This window comes from Cydia splendana, chromosome 10 (assembly GCF_910591565.1).
Source record: "Cydia splendana chromosome 10, ilCydSple1.2, whole genome shotgun sequence".
Taxonomy (NCBI): domain Eukaryota; kingdom Metazoa; phylum Arthropoda; class Insecta; order Lepidoptera; family Tortricidae; genus Cydia; species Cydia splendana.
The window spans coordinates 947244-967050 of NC_085969.1; the positions used below are offsets into that span (position 1 = coordinate 947244).

Genomic DNA, 19807 nt, shown 5'->3' on the forward strand with positions numbered 1-19807 from the left:
ATGCAGTTAATATTTTGTGAAGTGCTAAAGTTTGACAATCTAAGTTTGTATTATAGACTGTGTTCCTACTTAAAACTAATTTATTTATGTAACAAAAATCTAAGATGCTGAAGTAGTATAATTTAGTGTAGGAAAGATGAAAGCAGGTGGTAAATTAGAAAATAGTATATTTATATTATTTATGCAGCACGACCAAAACGAATGTAGTAATAATAAAGACGAAAGTAACATTTATGTTTTACTTATTTATGCGTTAAGAGTTAGATTGAAGATATGTAATTACTATACCTTTATTTATAAGCAAATAACTAACAAAGTAACTCACCCCCTTATCCATTCTGAGCACCGTAAAATGATTCTTCGTAATCGGGAAATGTTGACTCACGACCCCCGAGTCCCTGTTACAAGTAAAAAAAATGTACTTACCAGAGACAAAAGGAAAAATCTATTTAAAACGTAAAGTTTTTAATGCACGTATCGTTTTTAGCAGCCCAAATAATTTGCTGTTGCAGCAATTAAGTTGTTCATTCAGAAAAAAAAATCAGGCTTCATTTCTATACAACGAGATGCAAGTAAAGACTGTCCACGATAAAAAGTCGTCATACATAATATGGTAAATCTTTTGTAAAAATGAATTGTTTCATAAAATTAATGTAAATTTTCAAGCAGCACTTTTTTTTAACAATTTGCAGATATGAAACTACATATATAATAAAAATACATACATAAATTATAGTGTTTAAATAGCAGACGACGTCAACCGGAGTCCAATTACAAAAATAAAATTTATTACTTACCTGTACTTGCAGTGCATGGCCATGGAGTCCGTCTGAGGCCAGAACGGTGTACACTGCTGGGGTGCCAGGTCTATCCACAGATCTGCAGCTTCATTCTCTTCCATGAATCGCAAATGGCGTTTAGTGTCGTTGTACACGAGGAAATATGGTAGGAGGGTCACGATTTTGGTCAGTTGGGGGCAGAGTTCGGAGAGCGTTACCTGGGCGAGAAAACATAAGTTATTCTGATGAAATCGACTAAAATATAATAAGATAAAACGCACGAATCAAGATGTTCACGAATCAATTAGGTACAATTCATGGCTTTCGGTAATTCAAAGTTAATATTGCTATCCGAGAACAGATTTTTTTAAAGATTTTTACGATTATTAAAAAAGATAATTCAAATTTAATAATTTGTTATGGCTTAATCTGACGTGACGTGTTTTGACACGACCTTGACGACCGTTTTGGTGATTCACGCGCATCTCACGCACGGTTTTTACTCCATTTCGCAACTCGTATGCACCAATCATTTTAAGCAATCTTCAAGATTGTTCTACTACTGCTACTGCCGTGGCGCAGCGACTCGAAATGGATCTTGGCCTCTGACACTAAGGAACGCCATGCTTCTCTGTCTAGCGCCATTTCTGTCCAAGACTATAATCAGGCCGATCTTGATGTACGAATGCGAAGCCTGGACCCTAACACAAAGAGAGGAATACGCACTGCTGGTGGCTGAACGGAGGATCTACCGGAAGATACTAGGACCCACTCGCGGAGAGGATGGCTCGTGGAGGATACGCAGGAACCAGGAAATCGAAGATCTGGTGGCCGAGCCCAACATAGTAGGAGAAACGAAAGCCTCAAGACTCCGATGGGTCGGGCACGTGGTCCGTATGGGTGAAGATCGAACGGTGTGGAGAGCGTACTCGGGCCGTCCGGATGGTCGACGACCAGTTGGGCGTCCTAGGTATCGCTGGAGCGATGAGGTCGTGAAAGATCTGAACGAGCTCGGTGCCGTCGATCTTCAAGATTGTATCAAAATAAAATCAAAACCGTAACGAACTGTTAAATCTGAATCAGCTCATTCTCTCCATCGTGTCACATGGCTATTTAAAACGTAAATAAATACTCTAGGATTAAAATAAAAACGTTATATAATCGTATCATGTATGTGAGATGATGCCGATTGCCGACCTCTATCCAAGTTAATACTTTTAGTTTAGAAGTATACTTACATTGAGTAGGATCCTATAGTTCATCTTTCTTTCAGTGTGCGCGCAGACTATAAGGCCCGGCGCAGCGGCGGCAGCGCGGCAAGCACGAGACCACGCAGACTGTCAAAAAAATACGTACCTATAGTCAAATTCAAAGTTTGCACTTCAAACACAGTATAGGCCTGGAAATTTACTCATACATACAACACATTTTTAGCTCTAACCTGTCTAACCTGTCTGTCTAGTTCTTCTGCTCTACAGGCTCTACAGATCGCATGTTTTTTAACCGATTCTCGTAGAATTTGGGAAGTAGGTCCGATGTATACAGGGTGGAAAGGCACGACGATCCTTTCCGGAAATGGGAGATAGTTTAGCCTAAGCTCTATATTTTCTCCATAGAAACTATGTTAATATGGGCAACCGTTTCTAAATTATGACCTTTTAAACATCCACGCAAAAAACTACTTTGTTCTAACCCTAACAGGTGACAGGGTCAATGAACTTACTTGTAAACAATCAGTATTCGACAGGAAATTATGCTAATTTGTTGCCATCTAACCATTTTTAGGTCTGCTTACAGCACGGTAAGAATCATTGCAGGATTTTCGCTTTCTTAGTGGTTCCACTTGTTCAATACTTGAATGAAATAGTTATGTTATTCCTTAATATTAATAATACTAACCACAACATTGTTTACAACGACAGTTCAAATGGTGACATTGACAACCACTCAAAAGTACGCAATCGTCTTATAAATATCTCTGGTTTCCTTGACTGATAAAAAGGTTTTAGTTTCTTAACACGTTTCACAAAATTATTTTCGGAAACTATCTAAAATAATTAAAAATAACAAGTAGGTTGTGTTAGTTGCACCAAATGAACTTGCAAAAATTAAATACTAAGAATAAATCAAGAATAAATACTTCTTAAATACCTAACTAACAAACCTTCTTGCGTGGTAGGAAATAGACAAGACGTCTGATGTTTGAAATTAAATTTTCATTGAACTATACTTATTGAATGTCATATTCTTCAAATAAAAATGTTAGATGCTCGTGGCTATTTAAATTTGTGGGGCTGTGTAAAAGATATGGTGTACCAAACCAAACGGAATGTGAAACTGCGGACGAAATGAGACAAAGGCTAATTGGTGCTTTCTGCGGAGGATAAATGACGAAGAGCATACACTATATCGCATGTGCATCGACATACTCGGGTACGGGCTGCGGCGGCGTTGTAATACACGGAGGTACATTTGAACACCGTATGTGAAAAGAAGATAGTATTAAATATTGGAAAAAAGTAATTATCTAAGAAAGTAATAAAATTGTTTGTAATATTTTTGCATGCATTTGATTTATTTGACATTTATGCGTCATTCATACATCATTGCGATACTGTCAACGATCGGAAAAAAGTGTAAAGTCCCGAGCTTTCCCGACGGAGATCCTTAATCTAGCCGTCATGTGCACATGCTATAGGGTTATCACCACAGTTAAAAAGTAGTATTTTTGCAATTTTTATTTTTTACTCAATTAACGATTCTTACCATTACCAATAGTCTCTGTATCACTTAAACGCCCTAATACTTCCGGGAAGGATCGTCGTGCCTTTCCACCCTGTATAGTTTTTTTACACAATTGAATTCTTGGATTTTTGAAGTGAAATCTTCTTTAGCGGCGCTGTGCACTTTTTGAGGTGGGGAAAAAATGATAAACTCGAGACAGCGTAAGGCGTAAGGCGTAACCCTCTCTTTCTACCGCGCGGCGAATATGTATTCCTGAGCCTGCTGTTTCGTTTTTATTCACCAAATAACTTTAGTCATAACGTATCATAATCAGGTCAATTATTTAAAACTGGACTTTTATATTAAGCAATAAAGCTCAATGATCTAATCTTGTACGGGCTGAAATACGAGAATCTCACAGTTACATTCTAACTTTATAGCACTCAAATATAATTCAATAAAGCTACATCTTGATGAAATCGCCAATAAAAGTGAACTAACTCTAGTACTGGTGAATAAATCTCAAAATATCATGACCAAATATATTTAGATGCGAGGTCTGCAAGGTAACTTTACAATTTCTATTCAAATTTTAAACAATTAACGCTACAAATTTGAATTTCGAATTTTAAACCAGCTCACTGACCAGCAATTTCGGAACTAAAGTTTTTCAATAGAAAGGAGGATGGGTCATTTATACAATACATAGTGCTGCAGACATTTTGTACTAGCATTGTGTTTTCACTTCTGTCGGCACTCCAGGAGTGCAACCCGTTGTTTTTTTGGTCATGGTGCTATTGGTAATGGCGGATACCTGGTGCGCGCGCAGCCTTAGCTTGTCGGCTTGCCGATGCCGCCGCGCCGGCGACCAAAGGAGGGGCTCATCTGTCACTTCGTACACCGTGTCTGAATGGCTACCCTGTACGAGATGACAAGTAAATGTTTGATCATTTATAATTTGTATGAAATGAAAATTTGTAACTGACTGCATTTAATAAAAAATACTGCAGCAGAGGACGCTGGTTCGATTCCAGCCTGGGGCACTAGAAGCCTTGGTCACTTTTTCTTAGTATATGACATTTATTTCAGTTTATAATTTATAGTATACTTAGTAGTGTTTCTACTTGATAAAAAACAAATTAAAATATTTTATTGAAATAATTTAATTTGTTCAAATACTTTAGAACTTTAATAAAATTTAAAATTACAGTAACTTTAATAAAATTTACCTTAAGCTGCAAAGGTAGTGTGGTCTTATTGATGATCCAATATGGCGCATGAAGATGTAGCTGCCAGCAATCCGCGCGCCGCAGCCACGCCCTGATTCCCAACTGTTTATTCCCGCCCTGGGTGTCGCACTCGGTACTCATTGTTATGTTCTTTTCGGTCACATCTGCAAAAAAAAAATCAATTAATAAACGTACAAATTAAACCCATGTACATAAAATGCGATTTGAAATTCGAACCCGATACCTTCAGCTTCGTAATAAGGCAAGGTAACTCTAACTACCGATTAGGCTAGGAGGGCTTTAAGTTCAAGTTAAGTAATTTTTTGCGTATTAACTAGTTTTAACCTCCTGAGACCCAGAAGCAATGGTTTTGTTTTTCAAATTGGAACCCTTAGTTACACAATAAAAGTTCATAATTTTTGGAATATGTACAAAAAATTGTACGCAGCGCAGGGACTTAGGAGGTTAAGTTAAATTAAGCTAAGTTGTGTTAAGTTAATTTGACATAAGTTGACTGAATACACGTAGGATGATATTGGGCTATAGCCGCGCGCGTAAGTTTACGCCTTTGGCAGTCATAGGGTAGAGATACGCTAAGTTAAGGCGTCGAATTGATTAAAATGTTGTTAACCTTTTCGACGCCGTGTCAAGCTGTCACTCAGACGCCACGTCACCCAAGTGTCAAAACTGAAATTGAACTTTATGCATATAGTAGGTCTATATTGCTCTGTGGTCTGTGACCGATTAATCGGTCTTTGGCGTTGGACCTGCGGTGCGGATATATTGGTCATTGGCGTCCAAAAGATTAAGAACCACCAATATTTTCTTACCTGGAGAAAGAGTAAAGCTGCCAGTCCACGGCAGCCCCATATACTGCACGTGCACACTCAACCGATGGGCTTGTGTTAACTCCAGTGCGTGCGTGTGTGTGCGCTCGCCCGCTGACACCCTCATACTTATGTCGCCGCAGGTAAGCTCTAAGGCGTATGGCAGACGGTTGTAGACGGCTAATGGGGGGAGGACCCGGATTAGGTAGTTGGGGATGGAGCGGGTTATTTTTGGGGAGGGGCAGCCTGAAACAAACATGTTCATAAAGATTTTACAGGACCATGGACAACTTTGTATGAAGCCTGGTCCAAAAGCCAAAAGAGTTGAGAGTTAGGTCATTGAATAGACAGGTATTTTTATCAACTTAATTCCATTCTATGGGCACTCTTTAATGGGTTAGCTAGAAGAGATCCCTTAAGGGGATAAGTTCGCCGTTGCACACATTTACTGTATTATTCTGTGTTATGATCTTTTTTTGTACAATTAAGTGTTTTACTACTACTGCTACTCTGAGCTCTGTTGCGTTTTAGACCATTTTGATGCATAGTCCTTTAACTTACTGAAATTGAGCACCTTATGATGCCCTGAAAAAGTAATCGAGTGAATCAAACGGCCTGGAAATATACAGTAAGCTGCGGAGATAGTTAATCCTTTCATACAACATGCATACAAACTTCTATCCAGGGAGCACCAACTATATCTGCAGCTAACAGTTTATGAGTCAAATTTTGCGAACAAAATCGTCGTCAGACGTCAATTTGAGCCCACCATTTTGAACATTGTATTTTTGGTCGCTCAAAGATCGATGAGAAATGTACGTGTATGCGATTAGATAAATAGGGAATATTACGCGAAACTCTGCGTAGGGGGCGCCACTACCACAATCCATCACAATCTGAGGGTCTACCGCGAAACAAAAAAATCGATGTTTCGTTCGTTATCTAACCTCTCTATCATTCTTGCATATTCGAGCGATAAAGAGGCGGATAACAAAATTTCGATTTTCGCTTTTTCTGGTAGGCCCTTTGTAAACAAACCGCCTTGATCAATGACATATTTTATTGTCTGTGAAAACTTGTCAAAAAACAGTTTAAGGCACAGTATGTATAAGTTACTCTATGGTTTACGATAGGCGCTAGTGCTGCACTCTGGCGGCAGAACATTGCAGTAATACCCCCTATTTACTACTACGTATAAATCATAAAAAGTTTAATGATTACATCATGACCATTGTTTCACATAATCAAATCATATAATACAAACAGAAATTACCTTCGACTGTAAGTATCCTCATGGCGAAAACTTTGGAGTCTTCGTCGGACTTAGACGGACATACTATATCCCTTGGACTGCCCAGGTCTTTGGCCAGCTCCATCCACCAGATGCCTTGAGTTGAGGTTTGGTAATTGCTAGAACAAATTCTGACTGTAGCTCTAGGTACATTTGAACAAAATGGTAAAACACAGGGTAAAATGCCTGCTATACAGCCCCAACTCAATATTTATGATTATTGGAGATTATATCATAATGAATTATTATGAGGGAAGAATAGTACATTGTGCGACATGGGGCGTAAGTTGAATATTGCAAACGAGAGTAAGTTAAATCGCGAGGGCTTGCCGTAGCAATTTATAGACTCGAGTTTGCAATATTATTACGCCCCGAGTTACACACAATGTTTTTCATAACACTTGCGATACAAAAATTAAGTATAAAGACAAAAAACTGTTAATTATGGCACTAGACACTTCATAACTCCCTAGGGAGAACGCTTTTTCTATTATTTTTTATTATTATTATTCAGAGCCCACTGTGTCCCACTGCTGGGCAAAGGCCTCCCCCCTCTTCCTCCACTCGTCTCTATTTAGTGCAATAGTGCAATTTCTATAACTCCCGCTAAACCTGCGTGCAGTTCCACATTTAATGAGCGAATGTGATGAAAATGAACATACATACATACCCACATACATACCGGTCAAAATCATAAACAGCTCCTTTTGCGTTGCCGTAGTCGGGTAAAAATAATAAAGTATCTTTTGAAAATTTTGTTGTCCAAGTGGCCGTATAGCACAGCATACGACTGATGCTGGGCAATTTTAAGTATACTTGTAATCTAGAGGGAAATCCTTTTGAGAGCATCAGTCTGACGTTTTTGATGGCACGCGGTCTTAGGAACTCCTTGATCAAAAACCCCGAGCTTAAACTCATTACGAGTAGAAAGGTCTCAAGGAAGAATTGATAGACGTTTTTTTTGTACTGTGCCTAACATTTTTCGTTTTGACATGAGCTCTCAAGGCTGCTGTATGCCAGCTTTGTATGAACTGGATCGATTTACATGTAATACAATTACGTATCAATACCAATGTTCTTTTGGGTGTTACCTAAGTTTATTCTCCCTCTTGTGAAAATGTTTTGGCTTAGAACTAAAAATTCAAATAGAATTTATTAGAGATGCAACGGATAGTTGATTGGCCGGATACTGGATACCGGCCGGCGGAACTATACCTACATTTCGGTTTTTCAGGTGCGTATTATACAGGTTTTGACCTGTTTCGTAGTGAACGTTCGCGCGGACTCATTTCTAGGCTCGAAATGAGTGGAATGTTTAAATTGTTTTAAAATAATAAACGAGTACGATTATAACCGTGACTGTTTCTTATTCTAATTTTGTTTACTCCGAAATCAAGCAATGTTACTATCCGGTATCCAGCCGGATAGTAGGTCACTATCCGGTATCCGGCCGGTTGTTAAAATAATAGCTAGATAGGCCGGATACCGGATAGTAACAGAATATCCGGTGCATCTCTAGAATGTATGCCTTGACGAAGTAATTCGAGTCAGTTTTGGACCTCATTTGAGAGCTTTTGGAATATAGTTGGGTGGTGTTAGTAGATGAAATGCTTACTCAGCGAGCACGGGCAGCAGGAACAACTTGCAATGGTACGCGATATACAGCGGCACGTTGTAGGTATCTTGCGGCGCCACACACGCCAACCGCATCTTATCGTCGAACGGGTTGCTGACTGATCCGATCAGCTCGGCGCCGATTGCTTGCAAGTCAGTTTTTTTGTAGAATAGCTCTAGTGGGTAGGAGGTTTCGTTGCGGAGCTGAAAGTCATTTTTAACGTAAAATATAAGAGGCATATCTATTACTTCAAATTACAAAGGTGACCGCTTTTTAAATACATATGTAGTTTAATTTCTGGAATTCTTTCCCTAAACTAGCGGTCTACAAACTACAAATGCAGCTCGTGAGCGTGTAATTTGGCCCAAGAAAAAATGCAAATTTCCATATAATCAGGCCTGTGAAAAAGAAGCCGAGGTTACGACTCTCTAAAAAAAAAAGGGGGAAGGGGGTTAAAAGTTAGTGCGTTTTTATTACGAGTAGTACTACCGGAAAACTACTTCTATGCAGTCAAAGTCGCGGATAAAAATTAGTTGTTCACAATCGCTTGTATTGTATACTCATTTATTAAAAGCAATTGTGTTTTTAAAGTTGTTGCTTTACCAAAACCTGTTATCATAACGGTATCATCAAAAGATAAGCTCATGAAAAGTGATGCTTAATTCTACAAAATTACCTGCAGAGGTGACCGCACGACTATTTTCTGCTGGTTATAGCTGGAGGTCCGCTCGACAACAATATAGTAGCGGGTTCCATTCCTGCTCGGGTGTAGCACATGCAACTTCGACACGGTGCGCTGGGGGCACGGAATCTGAAAACAAAAGACTGGTTACCAACGAGTACTTCCACCAGATTTTAATGTGTCTTTCTGTAATGTTTGAAATTGAAGGAAATATTGAGAAATTCACTGCCACTCAAATATTCCATTTTCCTTTAACTTATAAAATATCTGGGAGACCGAGTTTTGCTCGGAAACCATATAAAATCTCAAAAATGCGCGTTTGCCCGGAGATAAGACCTAGCTAGATCGATTTAACGCCCCCGAAAACCCCCATATAGCAAATTTCATCGAAATCGTTAGAGCCGTTTCCAAGATCCCCGAAATACATATATAAATAAATAAATAAACAAGAATTGCTCGTTTAAAGGTATTATTATAGATAACGAAGTTTCTGTAGCAGAAGTCTCTGCTTGATTAAATAAAATGTTTTTTCGTACCGTGAGCTCGTCCAAATCATGCAGTTTGATAGTGAGTGTCTTGTCGGTAAGCCGTCGATGTAGCTTCGGGGCGTCCGGCGGTGGCGATAACGGGGAATGCCAAGTCGTGGGTTTGGTCTCTAGAGTTGATGACGGAAATCCACCTTCCAAGCTATAAAAAAAGAATTTGACTTAATAAAATGGAATCCCAAAAGTTTATAGCATTATTTATATATACTTAAATGTCTGTAAAATCCATGAATCTAGTATAAAACTGGTTCAGGCATGAGGGGTGGGGGGAAAGACCGAACGGTCTTATGTATCTTTCAGTAGGAGTAGTAGCGAAAGGGCTATTATTGTTTGTCCTTGTCACAGTCTCACATTTTTTTTATTCCCCACCGTAAATTTAGTACGGATTATGGTGGGCAACAAATAAATTCGACCAATCATAGTGTCGCATTGCGTATGTTTTGTCCCTCCGGGGGCACGCTTATAGCCCATCTATAGGATCCTACTAAAATCTATAATCCGGAATTCCGGACAGTATTGTTACTTTAATTGTAACCATAATTGTCCCTAGAGACAGTTGATGGTACTACGTTTTACTAGGTTTTATGAATGGGGTCAATGTGTGAAAACTTACCAGTCCCAATCATCACTGACGTCAGTCGTTTCAGGTTTCAATTCGGCTGCATCATCCAGCATATCTGCCGATGATGTATCACATCCTGCACGGAAAAATATCTCTTATAGAATCGCTAGTTACCTACATTTGATATAGTGAGTAAATGTATAAAATAACCGAATACTTGATTAAGCGACTTGCACCAACCACAGTAGGGTTCCCCTGCTACTCCCCAAACCACCACCTCCTACTAGTCAAATAAGTTTCTTTTTTAAAACTGTCAAAACGATTTGCTAATATGGAATTTATATGAAAACTAATATAGTGACGTCACGCTCAACTCACCTAACTTTTTATATTTCTATGCGATTTCTGAAATGTATTTAAAAAATAACTGATATTTCGCTTTTATAATAATTACCTGGTGCTTTATTTCGTATATGTTATGATTTTTTTTAAATACAGGAAACATCCCTATTAAGTGACGCAGGCGTCTAATAACCAAATTGGTCACGATACCTGGTGTGCTGGGTCTGCTGCTATCGACGTCATAATCTGCCACGATGAGTACCCGATCGTTTCCCGCGAGGTCTGTCTCCGAATGTGTCTTCAAGTGTACGGTGGAGCCCGGCTCTAAAAACAACACAATTGGTATCAAACACTAAACTGATTACGTTTCTAAGTTGTTCCGGCTTTTTGCCACGGCTCATGAGAACCTGGGGTTTGCTCTGCAACTAATCCCAAAAATTGGCGTAAGTACTAGTTTTTACGAAAATCGTGTCTACTGACCTTCCAACCCAGAAGTTTCTTCTTCTTTCTTCTTCATCCGACCGCGCTTCGATGACTATGTACAGTCACCATCAGATATACCGGAGCGGCTGAGTTGCTCACAAATATCTGATCACGCCTCTATTGTCAAGGCGTTAGAATGCGTGTTCAGCTATTTTTGAACACCTCGGCCGCTCCGATATATCTGATGGCGACTGTATGTGCAGAGACGCTCAATACTTACGTATATCATTAGTAAGCGTCAGTTGTTGAGGTGGTGTTACAATAGCACCCACACAAGCCGTCCTATCCACACTGAGCGCAGCCAGCGCTCGACCGAGCGCCGCGTGCGCTGTTATTTTCAGCGCCGAGCGCCCTTCGATCACTATGTATGTGCAGAGACGCTCGATGCTCTCTGATTCGAGGCCGGAGTCTACGCTGTCTTGGCGGATGGGGTCCTAGAAATAATATTTGGTTTGAGTAAATTAAAATGAATAACCAAAGGAAAGGAATAGGCTAAACAGTTTGTATCAGGTTTGTATAGTATTAAGTCCCACCTATACGTAGACCTTGAGGCCAATCCGTCGAACCCGCGATAATCCTTTCAGCGAGAGATCCAGTACAATCTTGCGAGTTGATTTCATTTAATAGACAATTTAAACACACTGTTATTGGACATCAATTCATGTATATTTTCCTTGAATGAATTTACATTAATTTGACATCTCTTTCTGCGGGATGATTTTCTTTAAAGTAATTGAACAGTTACTTTCAAGGATATACAACGTTATAGGTACTTTCAATAATAATGATAATGATGATAATGTCCCTATAGAAAGAGACGGCAATTCCAACGTGACGTCATTCAAGCTCATATTTCGCACCACAACGAAGTGACCTGATGAATGTAAGTTCCTTGTTCCTTGACTAACCTGAACCGTCACAGTCCTCTCTTTCCTCTCTCCGTCGATGAAAGAGACAGTCTTATCGACCTCCTTGTCAGTTTCTCCGTCGCTCTGTTCAGGCGCAGACGAGTCCGAATCGTTGCTTAGTTCTTCAGCACTTGAATCGCTACAAAGTAAAATAGTCACTTTAGATTTATAGCCTACGAAGTTTCAACTGTTGGTACAGATGTAGTAAATAATTTCAAATAGTTAACCTTCATATTTCCACGGAAACGTCAGAATGTGTCATGCTGTTAGCCGCAGTATAAAAAGTGACTGAAGTAGCATGACAAATAACAACGTTTCTGAGAAAATACGGAGGGAAAGGATAATTCACTACATCTGTTCTGTAGTGAACTTGGTTTTAATAATGTCCCTGGTAGTCTCGGATTTGGATCCCTATAACTCAGATATGCATATGGATAAATTAATCCCTACCGTAAAAAAATACTGACAGCAAAATTATTTCTTTCAGTAGATATCGCATCGGTGGTAGTTTTTGACAATCATTAAGCGCATTGTAATATGCTAAAATTGAATAATATATAACTTTGGCTTTGATATTGGCTACATATTAATCCAAGTATTATATGTACAAATCTAATTTGAAACTCTTATTCTTCAAGTGCACTAAAGCTCGGTTTTCCTAGGATAGCGGTGCCGTCATATAGCGGCCGTCTCCATACTAAATAATAAGGCTAAATATGGATGTCGTAGTATTTGTATGGAGTCGGCCGCTATATGACGGCACCGCTATCCTAGGAAACCATAGCATAAGAGGTGGGTTGATGCGGACAAAGTCATTACGTAAGACGTCAACTTACTCGGTAAACAGATGTCCCATAGCCGTCGCCAGTTTATCCATAAGTCCGTTCTCGTTCTCCGAGTCAGACTCATCTACATCCAAAGCGTTGAGGAACGACATGTTCCCGCTGTATTCTGCGTCCTTTCTGTTTCCTTGGGGGTTCTAAAATAGTAATATAAGGATCTGTGTGTAAATAATAGTGGTATAAGAAAGTAGCAACGGAAGAAGACCCGACACGAAATAAATACATTAATTTAGGAAATATAAGAGTTAATCATTTATAAACTTAAGAATTTCCTAAAATAACCGCATTTATTGTAGTAGCCTGAGTAACCTGCTGGCAGCGTACTCCCGCAAATAATTATGTTACTAAAAATCAATTCCTTATGAACCAACCTCGCAGTACAATAATATTTTTTTATTGCTATCTAATACTGCTCATTGATGTATTCAATCACGGCCTATAAAGTTACTGATATTTAGAAAGCCTTATTGCAAAGACAGTATTACGGTCTACCAATGGTTTAAGATAGTTGCAGTTAGCAGTATTTTTGCAAAAGATGGTGCCGTGACCAGGATTGTGTTCTTTACTACGAATTATAAAGCATACCAATGATAAAGTTGCTTCTCTAATAATGATAAGTTGGTTCTCTATGTCTCATGTCATACTTAAGTTAAATTTAAGCGTTTTTGAATAAGTTTCTTCTATTCTATTCAATGTTTGTCTATTTTTTGGCGATAATTTAAATACAATATGGTTTTAATAGTACCTTTATAAACGTCATCTCGTTGTCCGTATTGTCTTCATCGGCAGACGTTTCGGATTCGAACTCGTTACGCTTTCTCGTACGTTTCGCTCCATCTGTGAAGGTCTCGGCATCGGTTTCTTTTTGAATGGTCGTGTCCAGGCGAGATGACATCGGGTACGCCTTCGCCTGTAAACAATTTAGAGGTATAGGCAAAACAAAATTAAAGGAATTTTTACGATAGGTACGAGTAGGTGACAAAGAATAAAATAATTAAACCAAAATTACAGAGATCCCTCTGCCTGGGTAACTAACTACGTCTCAGAACCAAGGCGCAATGTATAGGTTCTGTTACAGTTAGGTGGATCACTGGCGGCTAGCATGACTAGCTGTCAAGTTGGTATAAGATAATTATACCTTGCGCATAATTTGACTCACACGGTGAGGTGTTAAGAGTTTTTAGATTACATAGACCGAAAGAAAATAGGTACATTCGTATCTAACGTTCCAATAATCCGATTGCTGTGACTTTCTAGAAACTTACATTAATTTCTTTATTTTTAAGAAATCAATTAAAGAAAATACCTGGAATATGCTCGCAGTGAGCTCCCAAGGCCGGTAAACGTTCTCCTCACAAACGACTGGTTCCAAGAGCGGCTCCCAGCAATCCAGTCGGTCGTTGTAGCACGACGCGTGCGCTGTAAGACTCGCCCCGCCGTGGAGTGCGCGTGACCAGTCATGGAGCGTTAATTCGCCGGTTAACTGTAAAAACAAACGTTTAATTCAATCATGCAACGTAATTTATTTAGAATTTAAAAAATAATGTGAGACTCCCACGTATTAAATAAATTAAAACAGCTCACTCGGGGGATAGACTCGTAGCTCGTTAACGATCGAAACACACCAAGCAATTGTAGGATTAAAATACGTAAAAAAATCTAGTTTCAATCACCTTGAACATCAATACAGGAACGCGTACAGTCTGCTCAACTTCGAGTAGCACTCTCACACTTGGCACCACCATGCTGAAGCTCTCTTGCACTTTGACTGCCGGATATTTTGGCTGAAACAAAAAAGGTAAGGTAAAGGACCTTAAACTGATGTCGACGAATGAACTGCAAAATAGGGAAAAATCTTTGAACAGGTTTGTAAATTAAATAGTGACCAACAAAGTGGTCATCACTACTCGCTTCTCGCAAATCGCAGTACTTCTGTAGTTTGGCGGCTTTTTCGACCTCTAAATAAGATATTTCTCCAATACCTACCTATTTAGTAAATTTATTTCTGCTAAAATAATCAACCAGACGACGGGACAGTCTGACAGGCCAGTTTCTATTAGGTATTGTTTTTTTCATATCATGTACAAAATGTCTCTAATTTCTTACCTGTACGTAACTATCTTCAGGGTTGACAATGACGTAGGGTGCTATCTTCTTGGGAGCCCAGAGTTCGTCATCTTGCCTCTCAAATTTAGGATTGGTCGAAAAGTTGAACGGCTCGCAGTCAGGAATCGACAGCTCTGACTGGATTTCTTCCATTATATCTACACACATTAATTTATTGTAAACTCGCCACTTAAAATTCTTTATTGAGCCTATTGGCTAATATATAAGATTAATGGGCCCTACTTAAAGATCTAAATTTGCAATACCCTTATATACAAAAGTAGGTACCCACACGAATATGAAATCAATATACTTCCGACGTATTGGTACGATGGAAAGGGACAAACGATTATTATCGGCTTGTTAACTTTAGTAAACGTTTATGAATAAGGAGATTAGTTTCTATTTCTACTTCAAGAATCAGAGTCAGGCGCCGCCAGTACTTAAACTTTTTTGCTATGGGAGGAATGTAAATATAAAATGGTGTTTATGTATTATACTTGTTGCTGTGGCAGGTCACATATATTTAAAAAAAATATCTTCACATACCTACTACAGTATGAACGGTGGTAGCCGCGAGATGCACTTCTATCTCCGAAATTTTAACGTTCACCTTCACCCCTTCCTCAATATTCTTGAAGCTCTTGGAGAACTCGAGGTCGCACGGCTTCAGAACTATTTGAGGTGGGACGTTCTTCAGCTTAGACTGCAGTTTGGACATTATTTGGAGACCTGGGAAATATAGTAGTTCTCTGTGAGTGCGTGAAAGTTTGTTACGTCGGACTCTGTCTTATCATAATACCTAATGAAAGATTGTAAGTTCTAAAATTTTGATGTTTGTTGCTTAGATAGATATAATTGGATGAAATTTGGCATGGAGATCATTTATAACAATAAAATTATAACCCAGAATAAGACATGATACGTTTTATCCCGAACTGTTCCTAAATTTATGGATGTCCATTACTGAGATTCTAGAGTACAACGGGATAAGGGAAACGCAATTAAACGACCGCTCCGTGGAAGAAATCGGGTGCAGATGCTAATTGTTTAGTAAATTTAATTCAGTTTACAAAAGCGAATTCAGAAAACTCAGATATATCTAAGCACATTTACAAAGTAAAGAATTTATTATATCTACAGAACTTACCTGCTAGTGAAATCACGAAGTTCTCAGTACTCGAATGGCTCGAATAGTCAATAAGCAATTCAGTGCGAAGCAGTAACGCGTGGCCCTCCGACTTGCCCTGGTCCGTAAAGAACATCACTTCTGGCTGACGTAACTGTATGGAGATGGATAGGCCGGGAGATTCTTCAGGTACTGACGTGGCTGGGAACAGAAAAATAGATTTAAGTATAACAATAGATAGATAAAGAGCATTTCACACCTCAGATATATTGCAAAGTGAATATATAGGTCATACTGAACTACTTTAAGTGAGACCAACAACGAAAACGAAAATTTAAAATAATAAATGTAGTCTGTCTCATACATTTCGAATATTTCGATCCAACAGATCATTTTTCAGGGTTAGTTCAATGCTTCTTTATTCAGTATTAATCTTAATAAAGTAGCATTGGATAAGGCTTAAAATGATGTGATTTAATAAGGAGATCACGATAGTCACCTGCAGAATAGTATCCGCTTGTAGAATCACTAGAACTAGGGAATCTCGCAGGCCGGTTATTGTTGCCTTTCGCGTGTTCACCTACGTAGCCGTGGTTGACAACGCCGCCTTCCATGCTTCTTTCACCTAAAAGAATCATTCATCATCATCATCATCTTAGCCATAAGACGTCCACTGCTGAACATAGGCCTCCCCCTTGGACCTCCATTCGTTCCGGTTGGAAGCGACCCGCATCCAGCGTCCTCCGGCGGCCTTAACAAGGTCGTCTATCCGTGGTCTCCACTCGAGCACTTTTCGACAAAGAAAATCAGAAGGAAAATCCTAGCAGAAAAATTGCATTCAACTTTGCATTGGTCTGTTTTAAAAATAAAATTCTTCTGTTGCTTTTTTACCGAGAATAAGTCAATCCACATGACCGGCATCTTATGAAGATTTTTTGGGCCAACTAAGACTTGAATCATTTGATCAAAGTTTTGCATAGGATTATGGCTTCTAAAATAGTTTCCATGTAGTTTCGAATTTCCCCATTGGGACACCCAGTTAAAAAAACTTGATTTGTTTTGTCCCCAACTCACTCATAATACAATCTGTATGATTATCGGAACAACCAAAATATAAATAGATAACTGTACCTGGAGCAGCTTCCAAAAGCGCTCGACACAGAGCCATCAAGAACGGGACGGACAAGTTGATTCGTGTCCTGTCCACTCTGACGTCGCAACTTGTGCCTCTAGCTCCAGTCATCCGGACGGTGGCATCGATGAGGGGCGGCCGGCACACGGAGATACCGGTAGAAGCGCGGCTTGTGTAGCATTGGGATTGGAATATTCTGAAAATAACAGACAGTAGCTATAACACATCCTAAGTATTATACCCATTGATTAATTCCAGGGTAGTATCAATCATTTTAAAATAATTTTTTCTAAAATAAAACAATTTGAACTCTATTTTCTAACACTACTGATTCACTTTTGAATGATATTTTTATTTGCTAGAGATTATGTCATTCCAATTGGTGCCGTGACTGCCGGATTACTTAATTTAAGTCATGCTTCTGAAACATATTAGGGCATGTGCACAAATCACGCGAGGTTCGATAGGGGGGTGGGAGGGTCCCGAAAAAATCATCACAAATCACGTTGGGGGAGGGGGGTATAAGGAGACCTCACGTGTATTTTTCTACAGTGTACCTACGAAACTAAGAAAAAATGCCTACCACATGAGTAGATACTTTTTCTCGGTTTCGTTAAACATAAATCTTCATTCCATACTTCAAAATAGCGAGTCTATCTTACGAAATATTGGAGCGTGTGGCCTTGACCGGTCAGAAGGAAAAATTTCAAAAAAATACACGTGAGATTATGTGGGGGAGGGGGGTAGCCAAAAACCTCACTAAATATCACCAAGGGGGAGGGGGGTTAAAAAGTAGCCGAAAACACCTCACGTGATTTGTGCACAACCCCTTATTTGAATTGAATTGAATTAATTTACATAGTTAGTTATAAAAAATATAATCACATGAATTTTCTATTACGGGTTTTTTCATTAATCCAAAGATTCGATTAAACATCTTGTTAAGATCGTTTTTCATAGACAGTCGAATAAATACAAGGAGAAATAATAGATCTTAGTATACTTACTTCTCTATAACAATCCCAGGATCTGGCCTGATATCCTCAACCAGCAAGCTCTGTAGACTAGCCCTCATTTCCGTACTACTATCAGAGAAGAAGTCAAGCTGTACTGCCGCCTCTCCTGCAGTCAGTTTGGCTAGTCCATGGTTCAAGTCTCGTACTGGAGAGGATAGCACTTCGTCCATGTCGGAGAACAGCTTTAATTCGATGCCTTCCAGTGTGAATCTGGTGACAGATATTGTTTTAAGTAGTTCCAGTAGTTTTAGCAGGTAGGTATATGTTAGGCAACTATGCACTTAACAAGGTCTCAGAGGTAACGTCGACAACACAGACAGTCAGTTTCGGGTGTCAATTAAATTTAGTAGACATAAATATTAAAAAACGTCAGCACATCTTTTTCTAGGTTTGTCTCTTAAGCGTCTGCTCTGACAAGCGGTGTCAGCGCCAAATGAAAAATGAGTATTAAGGTGATGTTCGAATGCATCGCAACCATAATGTGATTTGTAGTGTTTAGTTTCAAAATATATTTGTTTTATTTATAATATGTAATGTATGCTAGTTTTAAGGTATTTATGTATGGGCCACTAGTTGCCTGAAATAAAGATTTTCATTAATTCATTCATTTAAGTGCAGCTGCATTATGGCTAAAGTGCCCGCGTCAAGGCCATACGCCACAGTACTCATATCGCAACAGTAATGCAGCTGCCGTTGACATCCGAACGTCACCTTTACGTATACCGACGAAACATGTTTAAATTACCTAACGACAGCCTCCTTTCGTATCGGCTCGCCCTGCGCGAAGAAGGCCTGCAACTTCTTGACGGATGCATCACTTGGTTGCGTTTCTACTGGCGAGCTTGGTATGATGCTATCTGTAACAAGTAGGTATTTACATATTATAGCATCTGCTAGCTGTGCTATAGATAGATTTAGGATCCCGCTTCAGGAAAACTTGTTTCATGTAATACCAGTAGAAGCCTCTTTTGAACTCCTTTTATTAACAAGTTCTACATCAAACTTCCGAGAATCGGACCTCAGTAACCTTTTCATGAATAAGTGATAAGATGGTGACGTGAGCGTCACATAAAAAAAGTTCGCGGTGTGACGCGCTCTGTTGCTGGTAGGAAACGGCTCGTTTCTGATAGGAGACAGCTCGTTTTTTGAAGACGTGTCGTTTTAGGCAGGAAACGAAGCTTTTGAAGTCCTAGAAAGAGATTAAGTCTTCAACTTACCAATATATCTGGCCTCGCTCAAGTTATCAGTCCAGACAGCCCGAAGCGTAGCCAGATCCTTATGTCCCAGGTTCATAACCACCGTGTCCATAGTGACATGGGCGTCACATAAAAGAAGATCTCGGTGGCTCGCACACTGTTGCTGGTAGGAGACGGCTCGTTTCAGGTCGCAACGGAGAGAGACAGGCTCGAGGATTGGTTCCTGTGTAAACATAACGTCAAATGAAAGTTTATTCTTATATATTTACTATTGACTTACACGTCTATAGGCAGAATGATCAGAAGGACAGACACAAGTATTATGCCTGTAAGGACTATGAACCATGACTCTTTTTAAAAGAGGGGTGCCGGAATGACTTTCATACTCTGTGTCTTAAA

The 19807-nt window shown here is 39.3% G+C and overlaps 1 protein-coding gene across 1 annotated transcript in view; it reads right to left on the reverse strand.

Annotated features, from left to right (window-relative positions):
- LOC134794545 (intermembrane lipid transfer protein VPS13A-like) overlaps nucleotides 1–19807 on the reverse strand; it is a 65597-nt gene that overhangs the window by 14081 nt on the left and 31709 nt on the right. Inside the window, exons 26-51 of the mRNA XM_063766356.1 lie at nucleotides 19430–19631; nucleotides 18958–19069; nucleotides 18204–18422; nucleotides 17196–17392; nucleotides 16564–16689; nucleotides 16086–16265; nucleotides 15485–15667; nucleotides 14936–15093; nucleotides 14503–14613; nucleotides 14136–14312; nucleotides 13575–13739; nucleotides 12824–12966; nucleotides 11988–12126; nucleotides 11300–11513; nucleotides 10807–10920; nucleotides 10306–10390; nucleotides 9684–9834; nucleotides 9142–9276; nucleotides 8466–8668; nucleotides 6833–6969; nucleotides 5563–5805; nucleotides 4733–4896; nucleotides 4318–4422; nucleotides 2018–2116; nucleotides 798–997; nucleotides 326–398 (exon numbers count right to left, since the gene is read on the reverse strand). Coding sequence (XP_063622426.1) covers nucleotides 326–398; nucleotides 798–997; nucleotides 2018–2116; nucleotides 4318–4422; nucleotides 4733–4896; nucleotides 5563–5805; nucleotides 6833–6969; nucleotides 8466–8668; nucleotides 9142–9276; nucleotides 9684–9834; nucleotides 10306–10390; nucleotides 10807–10920; nucleotides 11300–11513; nucleotides 11988–12126; nucleotides 12824–12966; nucleotides 13575–13739; nucleotides 14136–14312; nucleotides 14503–14613; nucleotides 14936–15093; nucleotides 15485–15667; nucleotides 16086–16265; nucleotides 16564–16689; nucleotides 17196–17392; nucleotides 18204–18422; nucleotides 18958–19069; nucleotides 19430–19631 — 4035 coding nt within the window. The remainder of the gene's footprint in view (nucleotides 1–325; nucleotides 399–797; nucleotides 998–2017; nucleotides 2117–4317; nucleotides 4423–4732; nucleotides 4897–5562; nucleotides 5806–6832; nucleotides 6970–8465; nucleotides 8669–9141; nucleotides 9277–9683; nucleotides 9835–10305; nucleotides 10391–10806; nucleotides 10921–11299; nucleotides 11514–11987; nucleotides 12127–12823; nucleotides 12967–13574; nucleotides 13740–14135; nucleotides 14313–14502; nucleotides 14614–14935; nucleotides 15094–15484; nucleotides 15668–16085; nucleotides 16266–16563; nucleotides 16690–17195; nucleotides 17393–18203; nucleotides 18423–18957; nucleotides 19070–19429; nucleotides 19632–19807) is intronic.